Source organism: Corvus cornix, chromosome 26 (genome assembly GCF_000738735.6).
Source record: "Corvus cornix cornix isolate S_Up_H32 chromosome 26, ASM73873v5, whole genome shotgun sequence".
Taxonomy (NCBI): Eukaryota; Metazoa; Chordata; class Aves; order Passeriformes; family Corvidae; genus Corvus; species Corvus cornix.
The window spans coordinates 1,951,064-1,970,023 of NC_046354.1; the positions used below are offsets into that span (position 1 = coordinate 1,951,064).

General features: G+C 63.6%; 1 protein-coding gene across 1 annotated transcript; it reads left to right on the forward strand.

Moving 5' to 3' along the window:
• The first annotated feature begins 676 nt into the window (after positions 1–676).
• NUAK2 (NUAK family kinase 2) lies at positions 677–11,203 on the forward strand. Its single transcript, XM_039565430.1, is given in 8 exon segments — positions 677–939; positions 5,454–5,574; positions 6,820–6,971; positions 7,784–7,849; positions 8,663–8,782; positions 9,014–9,146; positions 9,222–9,639; positions 9,641–11,203. Coding segments are annotated over 8 exon segments (1,926 nt in total). The 5' UTR covers positions 677–714; the 3' UTR covers positions 10,332–11,203.
• The last annotated feature ends 7,757 nt before the right edge of the window (positions 11,204–18,960 follow it).

An 18,960-nucleotide genomic window follows, 5' to 3' on the forward strand; every position in this document is an offset into this window, starting at 1 on the left:
GAAGGGACATTAAACATCACCCAGTGCCACCCCTGCCATGGGCAGGGACACCTCCCACTGTCCCAGGCTGCTCCAAGCCCCATCCAGCCTGGCCTTGGACACTTCCAGGAGATCCAGGGGCAGCCACAGCTTCTCTGGGCACCCTGTGCCAGGGCCTCCCCACCCTTACAGGAGGAATTTCATCCCCAAATCCCATCTAACCCTGTCCTCTGGCACCGGGAAGCCATTCCCTGTGTCCTGGCACTCCACGCTCTTGTTCAAAGCCCCTCTGACCCTCCCAGCGCTCCGGGCCTGCACCGCTTCCCAGCCTTTGGGTGAAAGTCTCTCCCTGCATCATGCCCTGGAAAATCCTCGTCTCCCTCCATCCTGGAGCCACCCCCGTGTCCCCCTTTGTCCTCTGCCTCTCTCCCTTGTCCCTGGATTCCTCCTGCCCCCCTCTCCACATCCCCTCCCTTACCCCCAGTTCGTGGCTGCCCCGTGCCCGCTGGTCCCTGGGTCTCCCCCCAACCGCTCCCCGTGGGTTCCCCGCTCCCAGCGCTGCCCGTGGGGTCTCCCCGCAGCCCGGGCTCCCCCTCCCCGGTCCCGGCCCCGGGCGGGGCGGCCGCCGGCAGCCGCCAATGGGCGCGGGGGGCGCGGCCGCCGGGGCCGCCGCATTTATCGGCCGGGACGGGCCGGGACGCGCCGGGCGGCGGCGGAGCCGGAGCCGGGATCGGAATGGAGCGGGCGGCGGGGCCCGGCACCGGTTCCGGTTCTGGTTCTGCGCTGGCCGCCTCGCTGGCCGAGGGGCTCATCAAGTCGCCGCGGCCACCGATGAAGAAGCAGGCGGTGAAGCGGCACCACCACAAGCACAACCTCAAGCACCGCTACGAGTTCCTGGAAACGCTGGGGAAAGGCACCTACGGGAAGGTGAAGAAAGCCCGGGAGCGATCCGGGAAGCTGGTAAGGATCGCCCCGGGGCATCCTCACCGTGCGGGGTCCCCGAGCATCCTCCCGGCCCGCTGCATCCTCGCCGTCGCCCCTGCATCCCCCCGGCCGGTGCGTCCCTCCCTGTCCCCGCTGCATCCCCGCCGTGTTTCGGCGGTCCCTGAGCACCCCCCGCTTCCCGCAGCCCGGCGCCGGTGCCTCCCCCTCCGGTTCTCCCCCTCCACCTCCCATCCTCACGGTGCCCCGGAGCGGGACCCCGAGCATCCCCCGCTCCGAGCATCGCGTCCCCGCCGCATCCCCCGGCCCCGGCTCTCCGCAGCCGGTAACCGGCTCGGCGCAGCCTTCCCCGGGCCCCGCTCCTCCGCAGCGTGCGGGAGGCTGCGGCTCTGCCTTCCCCGTGGGGCCGGGGGTAGCCCGGAGGGGATCTCGCCCCCCTCCTCTCGGGGGGCTGCAGCTCCTCTCGCCCACTTGACCGCGGTCGGGCTTCCTGGGGGAAGGAGCGGGCGGGGACGCGGCCGCCAAAGCAAACACCGCACTCGAGTCTGAAGGGTTTTTCCCTTCCTCTCACCCTGAGTGCGGGCCGGGTTTGCTGTTGGCTTTCACACGGTGTGGGGCACCCAGAGCTCAGCCGGGCTCAGCCCAAAATCCTGACTCACGCCAGCCCGCGGGAGAAAGAGGCTCCGTGCGAGGCACGGCTCCGCGCAGGGCGCAGCTTTCCTCAGGGAAAAGGGGATTGAACCCCCGGGAGCGCCGGGTGCTGCTCTGTCCTGTGGGAATCTGCAAGGATTCCAACTTGGCCGTGATTTCCCAGCCCCGAGGGGTGGGAGGGACCCAAAAAGACCCTCGCAGGCCGGCCTGAGCAGGGGGCGAGCTGCGAGCGGCAGGACTGGCCCTGCCAGGGGCTGAGCAGGGCGTGAGATGGGATCAGCGACATCCCACGGGGACACGCCAGGGGAAGAGCTGGGAATTCGCGAGGTTTCCTTGTGTAACACCACGGCTCTTAATGAAATCAGATCCCACGGCAGATCTCCCGTCCGAGCCGGGAGAAGCCGCTGGTTTGCTGCATAATCAGGGCCTTGAAATGCAGCTTCCACCCACAGAGCGGGAAGGATCCCTCCCCTCGGCAGGGGCGAGAAAATTTGGCTTTCCCTGCCCGCACCTGAGAGAGCCGCAGCTCAGAAATCTCAGTTCTCTGCCCCAAAACTCGCCGGGCTGCGGAAGCCCCTCAGGACCGGCTCTGGCATCGCTCTTTTATCATGCAAATTCAACCCACAGGCCACGGAGCCCTCAATCACCGCCGCAGATAATCAGAGGCTCTGCCACCAGCACCTCCCCGGCCTGGTGAAGGAACACGAGCCCTAAACCACAAATGTCTCCTCTTCCCACAAACTCTTTTCTGCAGCACTCAGCATTTCCGGGCCTCTTTAATCCCGAGCCTTATCCCGAGCTCGGCTGTTGTTCGCTCCTTCCCTAAGTGGCTTTCACTTCCCAACCCCGCAGGTGTGAGGGCAGGGACCCCTCGTGGGCTGTGGGCATCCCACGGCACCGGCTCGGGCTGAAAAGCTGGAGCTGCTCCATCCGCAAGGATTTTGCCTCTGGCGAATCGGGAATTGCCTCTGACAGAGGCGCTGAGTGTTGAACCATCTCGTTTTACTGCCCGGATTTCTTGTTCCTCTCTGAATTTTAAAATACCTGGGCTCAGAGCAGGCTGATTTGGTGGGAAGGTGACAGGAAATTCCAGGCTCCTGCAGCTGGAGGATGGTTTGGGACTTCCATGAATTATTTGTCTGGAAAAAAAAAACCCACCCTTTTTTCTGGCTAGAAATCCTTTATCTGAAGCGATGTTCCTGCTGAGCATTGCCTTTCCCAATCCTTGCAAAAATCCCCACAATATCACATCGGGTGGGGAGGGAGCTGCTGGTTCTTTTTCCTTCCTTTTTATTTTTTCCTTCCTTTTTATTTTTTCCTTCCTTTTTATTTTTTCCTTCCCTTTTTTGTTCGTTCTGGTTTTTTCCCTTTTCCCCCTTCCCCCCTTTTTTTTTTTTTTTTCCCCCTTCCCCCTTTTTTTCCCCTTCCCCTCTCCCCTTCCCCTTCCCTCCCCTTTTTTTTCCCCCTTCCCCCTTTTTTTTTCCCCCTTCCCCCTTTTTTTTTTTCCTCCTTCCCCCTTTTTTTTTTCCTCCTTCCCCCTTTTTTTTTCCTCCCCCCCTTTTTTTTTCCTCCTTCCCCCTTTTTTTTTCTCCTTCCTCCTTTTCCCCCTCTGTGCTCAGGGTTGAATATCCAGCACCGTGGTGCTGCAAACCGCACCTGTTTGCGGGGCAGCCTCCACGCTCTTTCTTTCCCTCCCAGCCTGGAGTTTTTCCCAGCCTGGCTCCCGATCCCTGGCCCACAGCCAAGCCAAACACAACCGGGGGACCTCCCGTGGGACTCTCCTCGGTGTCACAAACGTAATTTAGGGGCCCGTGCTGGTGACAGGAGAAGGCAGCACCTGGAATATTCCAGAGCTTCTTTTGATCTCCAGGAAGGGGCGAAGCCTGGGCTGTTCCAGGGTGGATTTTAATCCATATTTCATGGAGCACGAAATGCTGCCCTCGCAGTCTGGAACAACTTCTGAAGCGCTGCCTGGGGTTGTAGCTTAATGCATTTTTCAGCAGCTGCTGAAAATACCTGTTCTGCCCCCAAAAAACTTTTAATTAAAAGCTTTTTTTTGCCTTGGAAAGCGCTCCCGAGCTCCCTGGGCTCCCAAGGAAGGCTCCAGTGGGATTCCTTGCGGCTGTTCCCCTGCAGGGGACTCTCCCGGTGGGGCTGTGGCACCGCCTGTCCCCGAGGCTGCTGTCCTGTCTCCAGGGGACATCCTCTGCTCCCAGCCCTCTTGGGCAGGGAAAGTTTGGGAACGAAGCTGCTGCCTGGCCCCGCTGGGGGAGGATGGGATGGCTGCATCTGCCTGGAGGTCACTGATTTTGGGATCACGGTGAGGATCCAGCACTGCTCGATCCAGCCGGAGGCATCTCTTGGAGCTGCTCCATCTTTCCGTGGACTGTGGCTCTTGCCCTGAGCCCTGGCTCAGAATTTTGGGGGTGTGGGGGGCACAAAGGAAATGCTCTGTGAGCCCCCCAAACTCCTGAGGGTGCTGGGCTGGGTGCCAGGCGCTAGCAGGGGGATGGAAGGAGTGAGCCAGAAGGAGTCTGGGAGGCTGGCTGGCTGCAGGGAGGCTCTGCAGGGGTCACGTAACTGGGGCAGCAGCGAAAAAAATTGTTAAAATTTAACCTGTTAAACAAAGGTCAGGGGAACGAAAACCTGGCTGGGCTTCCCAGAAGCGTTGAACGCTTTCAGTATTGCTTTCTGCAGAAACTTGGGCCGCGGTTATTGAACCTCCCCCGGCCAGAGTCCACCCTGCCCAGATCCTCCAGGAGCAATTCCTGCTCTGGCTGGTGCTGCCTGAGGTGGTTCAGTGCCATAAAAATGGGATTTGGGGCCAAAATGGGACTTCAGTGCCCACCCAAGCCCCCCTTTCAGGGGCTTCTCCCTGCCGAGATCTCGCTGGTTCCATGCCTGCTGCCACAGGCCTGGCTTAGCAAGGCTGGGTTTTGAGGAGCGAGGCTTCCAGCGCCCCTAAATCGCAGGGACACGAGGCTGAGCATCCCTCGGAGCAGCAGGAAGGTCCCCGTGCGGGCAGCTGGGGCCGGCAGGGGTCTGTGGCCCCTCTCGCCGTTGCTGGGAGACCGGCGCGGGGGTCCCTTGGCGGGATTAAAGCTGTTCCGCATTCTTGTCTGGGAGGGGAAAAGAGGGGGGAAAAAAAAATGAAAGGTTCTGCTGGATTCAGTTGTAAATTCAGCCCTGGGAACGCATTGTGTGCCCACAGCTCCTTTGAAAGGGGATTAGAAGGCATCTATTCTCCGGCACCTACTCCTCGTTCTCCTCCCCTTTCTCAACCTCCTTGTGGAGGAGAGCTTGAAAACCCAAAGGAAAGGCTGGAAAAAGCCGGGTCTCCCACCCCGTTCTGAGCGGGGATCTACTTTTGAATCCCAACTTTCTCTTACTCCTAGAAATAAAGTGGCTTAGGGGCACACAAAACGCGAGGTGTGGGGTTTTGTTCCCCCTTTCCTGAGCCCAGGAACGGGCTGTTGTTGTTGTGGTTATCTCCCGAGTCATGTGTGCAGGGCGCATTCCTGCACCTGGCCGTGCTCCAGCGGCGGCATAAAATCCATGCAAAGCCCAAAAATGAGGAGCAGAGCTGCGCTACCTGCGGGAGGAGGCTCGGGGAGCCCCCCAAAACGAGGAGCTGGCACGGGTATTCCTCGGGGGGAGCTTCTCCCGTGCGTGCAGCAGCAGGAACTGGGAAGGATAAATCCCAAATCGATCAAATTCGCTTTTCCCAGAGCTGTTTCCATGGAGCTGCGCTGCTCAGCTCCTGGATACGGCACGTGGGGAAGCTGGGTGGTTGGGATCTTGGTTGTGAGCCCCTTCCTAAAATAGGGAGCGGGGAATTTCTTGCTTTGGGAATTCACAGCCCCCTCTGTGCTCATCCGCAGGTGGCCATCAAATCCATCCGGAAAGACAAAATCAAGGATGAGCAGGACCTTGTCCACATCCGGAGGGAGATTGAGATCATGTCCTCCCTCAACCACCCCCACATCATCGCTGTGCACGAAGGTGAGGCCTCTGCTCCCCTCCCTTTTCCAGCTGCATCCATGATCGGAGCCTCCTGAACGGGCGGGGGGGGGGGCCTTGGAGTGGGTTTGCCCGGCTGGGTGGGTTCAGCCCGGCCCTCTCCTCCCTTCCAGGACCTGGCTCCCGTTCCCGGTGACTCAGCAGGGAAAGCAGATGCTCCCGGGCTGTGCTTTCCCCGCCGAGGGGAAATACCTGCTCCAGAAATAGCCCTTCCTGTGCCGTCCCTCCCTCCCAGACAGGGAATCCAGCTCCACATGTGGATTTTGGGAGCTGGAAGCCTCGGTGGGGCTGTGGAGGGAGGCTGAGCTGTGCTGCGGAGCAGGGGCTGTGTGTGGCTGTGGCGGACGCTCATCCCGGAGAATTTGGGATCTCCGTGGATCCACTCTGAGCCCGAGGCAGGATTTAATCTCAGTCCTGGAGTCCTCCTCATTCCCTCCCCCGGGGCACTGGAAAACCAAACCACAGAGTGCTGGGAGAGTTCCTGGTGCTGCCGGGCTTGGCTTTATGGCCAGGGCCGGGCTTTGCTACCGGCGGGGGTTGGGATAACCCAAGGGATATTCCTCCAGGTCCAACCAGAACCGGGCTCAGCCCAAATCCGCAGGTGGGTCAGGCTTTGCAGACACCGAGTCCTTGGGCTGGAACCTGCTCTGCCCCTGCTCCCGGCGCTTGGGAGGGCTCCAGAGCCCTTTTGTCCTCCAAACAAAAGCGAGCGGGCTGGCAGCTCCTCCGCCGTGTTTGCGAGGGCTGAGTCACACCGGCGGCTGGAATTCAAAAACACCGAGGTGGCTTTCTGCAAACAGGAAGAAAACGCTCCGGCTCCTGGCTCCAGCCAGAGCCTTTTTTGGGAGCAGTGGGAACAGGCAGGAAGGTCACTGGCGGTGCCAGCGCTGTCGCCTTCCCCCCTGGAGGGGGATTCCAGCAAAGAGCCGCACGCCTGAGTCACCCCGGTGGTGGCAGAGCCTCGGTGGTGGCAGAGCCGGTGGTGGCAGAGCCTCGGTGGTGGCACAGCTGCTGGGCCAGCAGCCCCGGTGGCACTGGGGGATGTGGGTGACAGCTCTGGTGGCTCCCCTGACCTGCAGGTCCCTGTTTAGGCCAAGGCTGAGGGCAGCGATTGGGGTGGGCAGCGTTAGGGTCAATCAGGGCTTCAGCTGCTCGTTAACAGCGATGTCCTAATGAGCATTCCCACAGTCCCGAGGATCCCTCCTAACCCTTCCCCACGTCCCGCAGTGTTTGAGAACAGCAGCAAGATCGTCATCGTGATGGAATACGCCAGCAAAGGGGACCTGTACGACTACATCAGCGAGCGGCAGCGGCTCTCGGAGCAGGAGGCGCGGCACTTCTTCCGCCAGGTCGTGTCCGCCGTCTACTACTGCCACAAGGTGGGCTGGCACCGCGCTTCCCGACGCTTTCCCGGTGCTTTCCCGGCGGGAGAGCGGCTGGATGGGCTCCTGAGAGCTCCGCCCCTGCAGCAGAGGGCTGGGGAGGGATGCAGCCCCGCGGACGGTGAGAGGAGCTCGTGGCTCTGCGCCTTTCCCAGGAGAAGGGTTAATGCTGCCTTTGTCTGAAGGGTGTGGCAGTGCCCCGGCAGCTTTTGGGAGGTCCTGGCCTCGGCTGCTGCGGTGTGGGGTGACTAACCCGGCCTGGGAGGTGTCACCTCCCCTGCCACCCAACCAGACGGAGACGCCCAGGCTGCCCGCGGGGCTGGAAGCCAAGCCCTGGGTCACCTGTCCTGCTCCTGACGGGAACGTGAAGCTGCAGGACCCTCCCCGGGGCTGTGGGATGATGCCCTGGCAGGACCAGGGTCTCCCAGGAGGATGCTCCAAGGCTGTGCCTCAGTCCTCGGTGGGAGCAGGGGCTGGCAGGGCAGCTCCTGACCCCAAGGCACATCGGGGTCTCGCTCAGCTGGGCGCAGCATGCCCTGGCCAAGCAGGAGCTGTGCCCTGGTGGGGCTGGCACCAGGTGCTGGGGACAATGGAGGAGCCCAGGGTGGCACCTGGTGCAGGCACCTCCCTGCTCCTGCTGCCGAGCAGAGCCAGACCTGGTGGCACCCGGGCCACACCCAGCGCTGTGCGCGGCTCCTCTGCCCTGCTCGCCGCGCCCTGACCGGCAGTGACCTCCCTCCCGGTGTGCCGGACTTCCCCTCCCTCAAACCCTCCGCGAATTAACCCCGGCTCTCCCGCCCTTCCCACAGAACGGGATCGTCCACCGGGACCTGAAGCTGGAGAACATCCTGCTGGATGCCAACGGGAACATCAAGGTGAGGGGCTGGCACGGCCTGGCCGCGCTCGGGGGTCACCCGAGGGGAGCTGCCCAGCGTGGAGGGACAAGGGGTGACCACAGCACCTCAGTCCCCTCAGGGCTTCCCGGAGCTCTGGCACTGCCTGGGAATGCGGTTTGCCTGGGAAAAACAGAGCCTGGCAGATCTGGCAAAGCCGTAAGTGATATCTGCCTGCTGATAAGGGGGCAAAGTCTGCGCACCCAGATCAACGCTGGGTGGATGAGAAGAGCTCTTTTCCTGGTTTCTGTGCGTGCCAGCCAGGAAATCCCAGCTCCAGGGGCCCCGAGTGATGCTTTCTGCCAGGGAGGAAGGGCACGGGGCGGCCTCGGCCGGAGATCCCTGCGGTCACTGATAACGGGCTGCGGGGTTTATCTCCAGCAGGGATGATTTTGCAATGGAGCTCGCGGGCAGCCACAGAAGCTCCTGCTCGGTGTGAGGTGACAGCCGTAATGAGGATAATGAGTACCTGTGCAAGGCACAGCCTGGGGTGCCTGGGAATGAGCTGGAGGAGAGCCTGGAAGCCCTTCCAGCCTCATCTTCCCACTCTACTCCCACTGCCAGGGCCGCAGGGCAGCCGCTGCCGTGGCTGGGATGAGGCTTTTGGGAGGCAGAGAGCAACAGGAGCAACCTTGGGGTGGAAAACCAGGCTGGAGGTGCCCCCGGAGGGGGTTCAGAACCAAAGGCTCATCCCTGGAGAGGTCCAGGGAAACTTTCAGCCTTGGGAACTTTGGGAAAGGGAACTTTGGGAAAGGGAACTTTGCCGCTGGATGACAGCCGTGTTTGTCCCCCCAGATTGCAGATTTCGGGCTGTCCAACGTTTTCCAGCAGGACAAACTCCTGCAGACCTACTGCGGCAGCCCCCTGTACGCGTCCCCCGAGATCATCAACGGCCGGCCCTACAAGGGCCCCGAGGTTGGTTGTGCCTCCCTGCCAGGCGTGGGAATCGCTCTGGGGGTTTTTGGGATAACGGGACCCCTGAGCCCGGGCACTGCGGGGTGGGTGCATGTGCTGAGCTCCTGCCCCATGCCCTGTCCCCTCCTGTGGCTGCTGCCATCCTGGGAGCCCTGATGAGACTGTGGCAGGATGGGGATCAGGACAGCCCAGTCCTGCTGTCCCCTCCAGGCTCCTCTGTCCCTTTCCCAGGTGGACAGCTGGTCCCTGGGCGTCCTCCTCTACATCCTGGTCCACGGCACGATGCCCTTCGATGGCCACGACTACAAGACTCTGGTCAAGCAGATCACGAGCGGGGACTACCGGGAGCCCACGAAGCTCTCAGGTAGGGCCGCCCCCATCCCCCTGTGTGTCCCCCATCCCCGTGTCCCCTCCCGTGCCTGATCTGTCCCTTCCCCAGATGCCTGCGGGCTGATCCGGTGGATGCTGATGGTGAACCCGGAGCGCCGGGCCACCATCGAGGACATCGCCACGCACTGGTGGGTCAACTGGGGCTACAAGATGCCTCTGGGCGAGCAGGAGCTGCTGCGGGAGAGCGAATCCCCGCTGGCCACGGTGGCCGAGTGGCTGGGCCGCTCGTCCCGGCCGCTGCTGGAGAACGGCTCCAAGGTGCGCTGCTTCCTGAAGCAGCACATCCCCGGCGTGGCCCTGGAGCGGCAGCGCTCCCTCAAGAAGTCCAAGAAGGAGAACGACGTCTCCCACGCGCTGCAGGAGCCGCCCGCGGGCCCCGAGAACCCCTCCAAGTCCATCCTCAAGCGGCCCAAGGGCATCCTGAAGAAGAGGAACTCCTGTGAGCAGAAGGTGCCCGGCCCCGGCCCCCCGCCGGCAAGAGGATGGGGAGGGGGTCCCCGCGGGGCTCTCCCGGGTCCTGTCCTCTGGAATGGTGCCCCGCGGCACCGGCACGGGAGCGGCGCCCGCGGCCATGCCCAAGAAGGGAATCCTGAAGAAGCCCTCGGCCAGGGAGTCGGGGTACTACTCGTCCCTGGAGTGCTGCGAGTCCGGGGATGTGCTGGACGCGGGCAGCTTGGACCTGGACGAGAGCGTGTTTGCCGAGCCGCCCTCCCCGGCGCGGGGCCCGCAGGGGCTCCCAGCCCGCAGGAAAGGAATCCTCAAGCACAACGGGAAATTCTCCTCGGGCAGCGCCGAGCCGGGGACCCCCCCCGGGAGGGGCTTCGGGGGCTTCAGCGAGGTGCCGCTGCCGCAGGGCCCCCGCGCCCGGCCGGCCAGCGCCGTCAGCGAGGACAGCATCCTGTCCACCGAGTCCTTCGACCAGCTGGACCTGCCCGCCCGCGGCCCCCCCGGCGCCGGGGCCATGCGGGGCTGCGTGTCCGCCGACAGCCTCCTGCGGCTGGAGGAGGAGGAGGAGCGGGAGGAAGGGCGGCGGCTGCGCCGCTGGACTGTCACCCACTGCCGCAGCCCCTTGGCGGAGAGCAGAGCGTCCCTGGCGGGCTGTGACAATGTCACCGAGCTCTACCGGCGCGCTGTGGCCGTCGGGGTGAAGCTGAGCTGAGGCCACCTCCCTCCCCGCAGGGCTCGCCCGGGGTGGTGCATTTTGGGGAGGGGGCTGAGCCCTCCCTGCCTTCCCCGGGGCTGCTGGTGCTGCTGATCCACGTCCCACGGATTTATTTGGCAGCCTCGGTGGTGGTGGGGGGTGCCCCAGGGCCAGGACATTTAATGGACCAAAGAGCCCAGAGTGACCCCCGAGGAGGGGCTGGGGGGTCCCGGAGGTGCCTCGCCGCCGTCCTCCCCTCTTAAACAGGCTCATCTCATGGCGGGGATGAAAGCAAGGGGTTGAGGGGGGCCATTTTTGTTTTCTTTGCACTGTTTTTTGGCTGCACAAGGTAATGGAGGGGGCGGGTGATATACCTCAAACAAGCTGGAGATGTAGCAGGGTGCTGGGAGGGCTCAAAGGTGCTGCCCGTGGGCTGGGCTTTGGGAGGTGCTGGTGGCCAAAGCGCCCAGGCCACGGCTCTGCCCTCTCCTGAGTGCTGAGAAACCCGAACTGGATGTGGCCGAAAGCCCGGGCTGAGGAAGGCTGTGACGCCGACAACTCAGTGGCATGTGGAAAAAAAAAAAAAAAAAGAGAAAAAGAAGAAAAAAAAGGTGCCTTTGGAGAGGCACCGGCTCTTTATTTATTGATTTATTGCCTCTGTCCAAGCTGCTGTGGAGGGCAGCAGCACGGGAGGTGTCCGGCTGCACAGCGGCCTCCCAGGGGTGTTTCTGGGGAGGTGGCTGTGCCCCGGTGTCCCATGGCTCCCTTGCACTATTGCCGCGTGTGCTCGCTGGCCCTTTCCCCTCTCCAGGGGCGTGCGGGCGTTTTCCCTCCCTCCTACAGCACGGGCTGGAGCAAAACTTTAAATTAAAAGCAAATGGTAAAGCTGAGTTGTCACCTTGATTGCTGGGGGTGAGGGAGGGGCTGCCCGGGCCAGGCTCCTGCCCCTGTCCCTGTTCCTTTCCCGCTGGGATGGGGCCGTGCTCCGGCCCAGGTGAGGGTGGGTGAGCTCAGACACGTCCTGCAGGGTGGAACAACTCTGTGCGCTCAGCCCCTCCTCAAACTGGGTTTAACTGGTGCTTCCCCAGCGCTCTGTGGTACTGAACTGGGACTGGGCGCATCCCTGATGTGGGGGCTCAGCACCCCCGGGAGTGGGACCAGCTGGATTTTGAGGCTGAACAGCTACTGGACCAGCAGAGCCCAAAATTCAGGGAAAGCTGTGATGGAAGTGGGGCAGTGGGGGATCACGAACCCCTTCTCCCCTCCCCACTGTGGGCAGCCCCCTGTCCCAGCGCCGCCCGCACATTCCTGGACCGGGGTGGGTTTAGATTTGGGGAATATCTCCGGGTTTTGGCTGCCTCTCCACCCTTTCCCTTCACCCCCTTCCCCCGCTGCGCCGTGGAAATCCATTTCACTGCTCCGCAACCATTTCCCGTTTCCAGTCGGGTTAATCGGAGCCCTTCCGCGCCTCCTCCCTCCCAGGGCGCAGCAGGGCTATGCCCGGAATGCCACCCCTTGTCCCACCAGGCTGCGGCCGGGGGGGGGTCACCGCGCTCGGCCCCCCGCCGCGCATTCCCCGCGTGCTTCCCGAGCCGCTGAGAAACTCGGGAGCGCTCAAAGCCGCTCCGAGGGCGGCCAGCTGAGCCTGGGCAAAGTCCCGGTGCCCCGGGAGCTGCCAGGTGGGATGGGATGGGATGGGATGGGATGGGATGGGATGGGATGGGATGGGATGGGATGGGATGGGATGAGCCGCGCCTGGAGCAGAGGCTCCTTTTCGGGTTCGGTGTTGGAGTATCCCGGGATGCCGCAGCCCCGTTTCTTTCGGGATTTGCTGGAAAACGTCCCCGCGTGCTGGTTTGGAGCCGCGGCAGCTCTGGGTGGGCACCGCTGCGTGCGAGGAAGGCGCTGCCCGCCCCATCCCGGGTGCTGGGGTCGGGGTCAGCTCAGCCCGACCCTGAGTTGTGGCAGCTCCCTGGGGCTGCTCCGAGTCCCTTCCCACCTTATCCCGGGCCACAGCGCTGGGAAGGGTGGGAAATGCCCTTGGAGGGCTGGATGAGGAGGCAGCCAGAGCCCGAGGGCACCTCGGTGTCCGTGGGAGGGGTGCGGTGACCGCCCCCCATCCCTGCGCTCCAGGAATTCCCCCGCCAGCCCCTGGAAACGCTCCTTTCATCCCAGCGCTGATTTCCGCCGCCTCCGAGCCCCCCTGTCAGCCCCCCACCATTATTCACGGCTCTTTCATCCATCCAGCCCTTTCATCCCGAGGATTGGCAATTCCCGCAGCCCCCGCCGCGCCCTGCCCGGCCCCGCGGGGGTTTGGGGCGGCTGGAAATGACCTCAGCCGCGTTTTGCTGAGAAAATGCCATTTTTTGGGGCTGACTTCAGCCCCAAATGCTGCGTTCGCTGCCCAGCAGGGTGTGGGAGCGGGGCTGGGCTCCTGCCGGGATGGCTCCGGGAACCGGGAAACCGGGAGAAACTCCCGGAGATGAATTGTGCAGGAGGATGAGGGGATGCCGGCGGGTTTGGAGCACAGCGGGTTGTCCCGTGGGTTTGTATCCACTGATCCCAGCTTCCCTGGTCGCTATCCCATGGCATTATCCAGGTGAGGCCAGCCTGGACCCTTCTCCCAGCTGGTCCTGGGGGAAACTGGTGCTTCCCACTGCTGCATCCCAGGATTTGGGACTGCCACCATTCCCGAAGGACAGGTGTAGGGACTTCCGGGCATGGGAATTGGGCATTCCCGAAGATTTTTCATGGGAATGCTGGGGTGGGTGGTGTGTCTGTGCCTCTCTGGGTCACCCCGGGCTTGGACCCCACCCTCATCTGGGGGCTGCTTTGGGATCCACATCCCCGTGTGACCCCCGCCCCCCTTCCCCCCGAGCAGCGGCAGCGCCCTGAACAAGGGGGGAAGAAGGGAATTTTGGGGGCCGGAGCTGCCGTGAGCTGGCTGGGGGAGCAGAGCGAGCGGCTCCAGCACCACTCCCGGAGGATTTCCCGGCAGAGAGGAGCTGTGGGCGCTCCCCTGGCCCCGGGGAGCTGCCGGGGCCCTGAGTCAGCCCCGGCACCGGCTCCTGCCCGGGCTTGCGCCGGGAATCCCGGATCCAGCGAGCCCTTATTTGGGATTGGGAGCGGGGCGGGAGGAGCGGGCCCGGGGGACGCGGGGGTGACCCCGGGGACATCCGGCAGCCAAAGCCACCACTCGTGTTGGGAATGCAGCGTGGGGACGGGGCTGGATCCCGCTGGAGCTTCCCAGAACCTGTCGCACCGCTGGGAAGGGGATGGATGGAGGGCCGCAGGCAGCGCTCATTAACTGATGGCTCCTAATGACGCCCAGAGCAGCTCAGGGATGCCCCTGGAGCTCTGGAATTTGGGTGTCGCCTCCCCTCCGGCCACGCTCCTTCCTTGGAACCTTGGGATTGTTCCTTCCGCTCGGAATCTCCCGTTGTCGGTTTTCCCTTCCTCAGGTTTCGTGCTGGAGCCCTTTGTTGTGTGCCTGACACATCGTGGGCCCAGAGCCAGGGATGTTTCTGAGACATTTTGTCAGAACTTTGAGAGCCGGAACAATTAACACAACAAAGTTGAGGCGTTCCTTTGCCTCTGATTCTTTCAAAGTGCGTTTGGTTGGGCTTTTTTCCCTTTTTTTTGTAGTTTTTTTTTCTTTTTAAAGGTGCCTCCACAACCACCTGCTTGATTGCGGATTTCTTTGAAGATCTGAAGGAGAGAAATCCCCACATGAAAGTCCTCCCATCTTCAATGGCACCGAGCTGCAGCCCGGAGCAGCCAAAAAAGGGGAGCGAGCGGCGCCCGGAAGCTTTGATCCCGATTTCCTGGAGCACAGGGAATGGCTGCGTCACATCTGAGCCGAAAATGCAACCCCAGACCCCACTGGGGACCTGGTTAGCCGAGCTCTGGTGGTCGCTCTGGAGCTCCTGTGCCCTCCCGGAGCTGTGCTGATGATGTTCTTTGGGCTGCTGGGTTTCTGCTGGCGGATTTCTCCAAGCAGGACAACTCTGCCCATCCCTCCACGCCAGAAACTCTGGGATGTGCAGTGGAATGGAACAGAGGGGATCAGCTCCAGCACTGCTGGAGCACAATTTGTGGCTGTGGGACCATCAGGACATCTCCTGTCCTTCCCATCCCTTCCAGGATCCACCCCATCATGCCTGCCCTGAGCTGATGGGATGTGGGAACCACAAACCATAAAACCACGGAATATCCCGAGCTGGGAGGACCCACAAGGATCATGGAGCCAACTCCCGACCACGGCCCCTCACGCCGGCCCTTCGGCTGCTCCCGGGACACTCCAGGCTGGCACAAGCCGCTGGCTCTCACCCCTCGGGCACCGTCTGGGAGCAGCCCTGACAGCGCAGTGACTCAGGTGGCCCTGTGGGTCACCGGGGGTTGTGACACCTCCTGTCACCACCACGTCACGGCGATGGCAGCTCCGCGGTGCCCAGGCCGGCACCCCCAGGGCTCCGCAGCGCACGGGGAAAGCCGGAGGGACCCCAACACCGCCACCCTCCCGGCCCCGGCCAGACGGAGCGGGAGGCTCCAAAAGCCTCTGCCCGGAGCCATTTCTGCCTCATCCGGGAGGCTCCATCCCCATCCCAGCGCTCATCCCGTGTCTCACACGGGAAGGGAGCGCGGCACCGCTGGCAGCTGCAGGCGAGGGCGATTTTCCCAGCGGATCCGGCTGCCTGGGAATGCAAAGCAGCAGCCAGACAGGTTTCTTGGAAGGGCCGGGCCTGGCGGATCCCGAATTCGGGACGCTGGTCCCCAGCCAAGCCGGGCTGGGAATGCTGCCGATCCAGCGAGGCCACGCTTCGCATCCGCCGGCACCGGAGCGACCGCGGGGCTCCGGCTGGTGCAGCTGGAACCCGGGGAACGCCAACCCCCAGCTCCCCGCAGGGCCCGGGCGGCTGCTCCGCGCTCAGGGGTTTGCCCGGCCTGGGACATCGCTGCCGTGGCAGGGCCAGGTTTGCATCCCGGTGGGAATTTCCGGCTGAGAAGCGGGCTGGGCTCTTGCCTCACCTGCTTTTGCAAGAAGCAGCCGGGGGAAGCGGTTCGGCCGGCTCTGGCGGGGAGGAGCGGGCTGGCACCCTGGCACGGCGACAGCATCTGGGTGTGCCACCTCCGCGCCGAGCCGGTGGCAACCCCGCGCTCGCCAGGCCGGTTCGCCGCGGCCCCGGGGGAGCCCCGCCAGCCTCCCGTGCCTGCTTTGCACGCGTGGGAAGGGCTTGAGAAGGGAGCGCGGGGTTATTCCCACGGGGCAGCGATCCCGGCAGCCGTGCCCGGCATTCCCCGGGCTCGGGGAGGGGTGGGATGTGCAGGGCAGGGGGCTGAGGTGGGCACGGAGAGCTTGGGGGGACAGCTCCGATCTCTGCTCCCCGCGCCACTGACGGGACCCAGGGAACGGCTGGAGCTGGGCCAGGAAAGGTTGGGTTGGATTTTAGGGAAAGGTTCTTCCCGCAGAGGTGGCACTGCCCAGGCTCCCCAGGGAATGGTCACTGTCGCGAACCTTCCAGAACTCCAGGAGCGTTGGGACAACGCTCCCAGGGATGCCCAGGGTGGGATTTTGGCATCCGCCATCGACCCGCGAGTCCCGCCAGCCCTCGGGGAGCCCCGCGATCAAGGATTTCTCTAATCTTATCTCACTGTCTCTCTGCCGCTTTCCCCTGCGCGCCCTCCCCTCGCTGCCCTCCCCTCCCCTCCCTTTGTAGCCGCCCGCCAGCCCCGCTCCCCGCTCCAGCCCTGGGCTTTGATCCCGGGAAGGAGCAATTGATCCTCCTTATCTTTATTGTGGTAGAGACATTCCCAGCACTGCCCTTAATTAAATTCCTCTCCACTTTTCTCCACGAGCATCTCTCCCCGCCAACCCCGGAAGATGATTTATTTTTAAACGTGCAATTAAATAAGTGGATTGGCCACGAGTGGGACACGGCCGGGGCTCTGCTCCGGTGCTGGGGGCGAGCTGGGGGCTGCCAGGGTCACACGAGCTCGAGGGACTGCTGGTCATCCTGTGGTGGTGGCACTGGTCCCAGGGGCCATGGTGACATTGGCACTGGTCACAGTGACATGCGGATAACCCGCAGTAGTCCAGGCACTGGCACTGGGCTTTGGCACCAGTTGTGGTGACCACAGCAACACAGGGATGGCCCACAGTGACACAGACACTGGCCATGGTGGCACTGGTCACAGTAGCATAGGCACTGGCCATGGAGGCACAGGCACAATTCATGGCGGCATTGGCATTGGCCATGGTGATATTTGCACTGGTCAGTGACACGGGGATGGCCCACAGTGGCACAGACACTGACTGTGGTGGCACTGGCACCTGCCGTGGTGACATTGGCACTGGTCACAGCGACATGGGGACGGCCCACAGTAGCCCAGGAACTGGCAGTGTTGGCACTGACACTGGCCATAGTGGCCCTGGCACCTGCCGTGGTGGCCCTGGCCACGCCAGGTGAGCCGCAGCGCCCGGGGCCGGCCGCCAGCCATGGCTCTGCATCGCTTGAAGCTTTTCCGCTCGGAAATTTTTCCTGCAGACCCTTTGACCCGAGAGCCGGGAGTATTTTTCATGTGGAACGGCCGAAATTCCCCCGGAGACGGCGCAGGAATGCGTGGCATGTTATCCTTGGTACCAGCTCCCGCTTTTTACGGCCTAAGCTCGGCCACGCCGCCGGGGGGAGGGGACAGCCGGGGACGCGCCGTGTCCCCATCGATGGCTGCCAACATTCCCCCTCCCAAATCCCTTCCTCCTCATCCTCCTCCTCCTTGGGAAAACTCCCCCGCGCTGTGCCTGGATCGGGTGAGGGTACCCATGTCCAGCTTGAACTGGGATGAACTGGGGACGCAGGTGGGCACCTCCGGGTGCCCTGGGCACGCAGGGCGATCCCCGTGGGGACAGCACGAGGGTGTTTGGGAGTCCTCCCAGCAGGGGTATGGTGCAGGGCTGGTGCAGCTCGAAACGGGACCACAACGCCCGGAGACGAACCCGTGCTCGCTTTGTCCCCGTTAGGAGCAATCACCCTGAGACACCAAAACAATTTATTATAATTACTTCAGCCAGGCTGGCTGCGGTGACACACGGGGCAGGGGACGGGGACAGCGGTGGCACCCCCGGGGCACCCTTGGGATGCGGCAAAGCAGCCCCAAACAGAAGACAGAGGGACATCCTTCTGTGCCACGCCAGGTGCCCCTCGGGCCCGCAGCCCCCCAGCCTGTCCCTCGATGTCCCCGCTGAGTGCACCGATCCCTGCATGTGCCCCACGACGGTCCCCGTGCCCGGCGGCCCCAGCCCGGCGGGTCCCGCTCCCCCACTCCCTGTCCCCCGCGCTTATCCCGGTGCTGGGGGCGGCCGGGAGCGCAGCTGCGGCTCTTACATAAAGCGCAATTAGCGGCGGGCAGGGAGGCCTGAATGGAATTAAGGAATTCCTGAATTCCTGCCGGGCTGACGTCAAAGCTGCGCCTCTCGCACAAAGGGGGCCCTCAGGAGCCCCCTGACCCCGCCGGGAGAACGCGAGTCCTCAGGGAGCCCCGCGCCGCACATGCCATGCGGGAATTGTCACCAATGTCACCGGCGGCTCCCGGCGCGGGATTTGCTGGCTCGCAGCTCCCCCTTGCTGGGCATGGGAAGGTGCCAGTGGCCTCCTGTGCCAGCTGCTCGCCCATCAGAGCGGGGCTCGGCCTGGGGAGCGGGAGGGTGCTGGAGGGGCAGCAGGGATGGCACTCCTGGCTGGCACGACCCTGCTCGCTGGGGCTGGAGGGAGGGGAGCGGAGGAGTGGACAGCTGGACATGGGGCCGTGAGCAAGAGATCCCGAAATTCCCACAGGGATGGGATCGCCCCGGCTGGAGGAGCTCTCTCGCTGCCCCAACAGTGGGGCCTCCTCCGGCTGCTGCCAAGGAGGTCACAGGGGCTGGACAGTGCCAGGACATGATGTGAATGTCCCCGAGTGTCACAGGCGGCGGGGGGGGGGGGGGGTGGCAGGGTTCACACGTGTGGGGCTCCTGCCCCCAAACCTCCTCCGCTTCACGGCGATTGCGGGACAGCACGAGGGGTACAAAGAGTTTTAACTAAAACCGGGTCAGCTCGGATGGGACGGAGGGAAGGCGTTTCCTAAAGAGAGGGTGGGGAGGCCCTGGAATGGAATTCCCAGAAAAGCTGTGGCTGTCCCAGGGGAGTGTTCAAAGCCAGGTTATGGGGCTTGGAGCACCCTGGGGCAGTGCGAGGTGTCCCTGCCCATGGATGTGGCACTGGATGGGCTTTCAGGTCCCCTCCAACCCAAACCATCCTGTGACGTCACGATCGCTGACGCTGCGCTGCGGGCAGGAAGGGGTTAATGCGTTAATTGGGGTGGGTGACCCCCCCCCGGGTCCTGCCCGTGCCCCTGCCCCTGCCCCTGCCCGGCGTTCAGGGAAGATGCTCCGGAGCGGCTCCGGGATCTGCGGCGGGGACCGGGGGCCCCCCTGCGGCCGCAGCGCCGCATCCCCGCATCCCCTTCCCGCCGCATCCCCGCATCCCTTTATCCCCTTCCCGCCGCATTCCCGCATCCCCTTCCCACCGCATTCCCGCATCCCTTTATCCCCTTCCCGCCGCATCCCCGCATCCCTTCATCCCCTTCCCGCCACATCCCCTTCCCGCCGCAT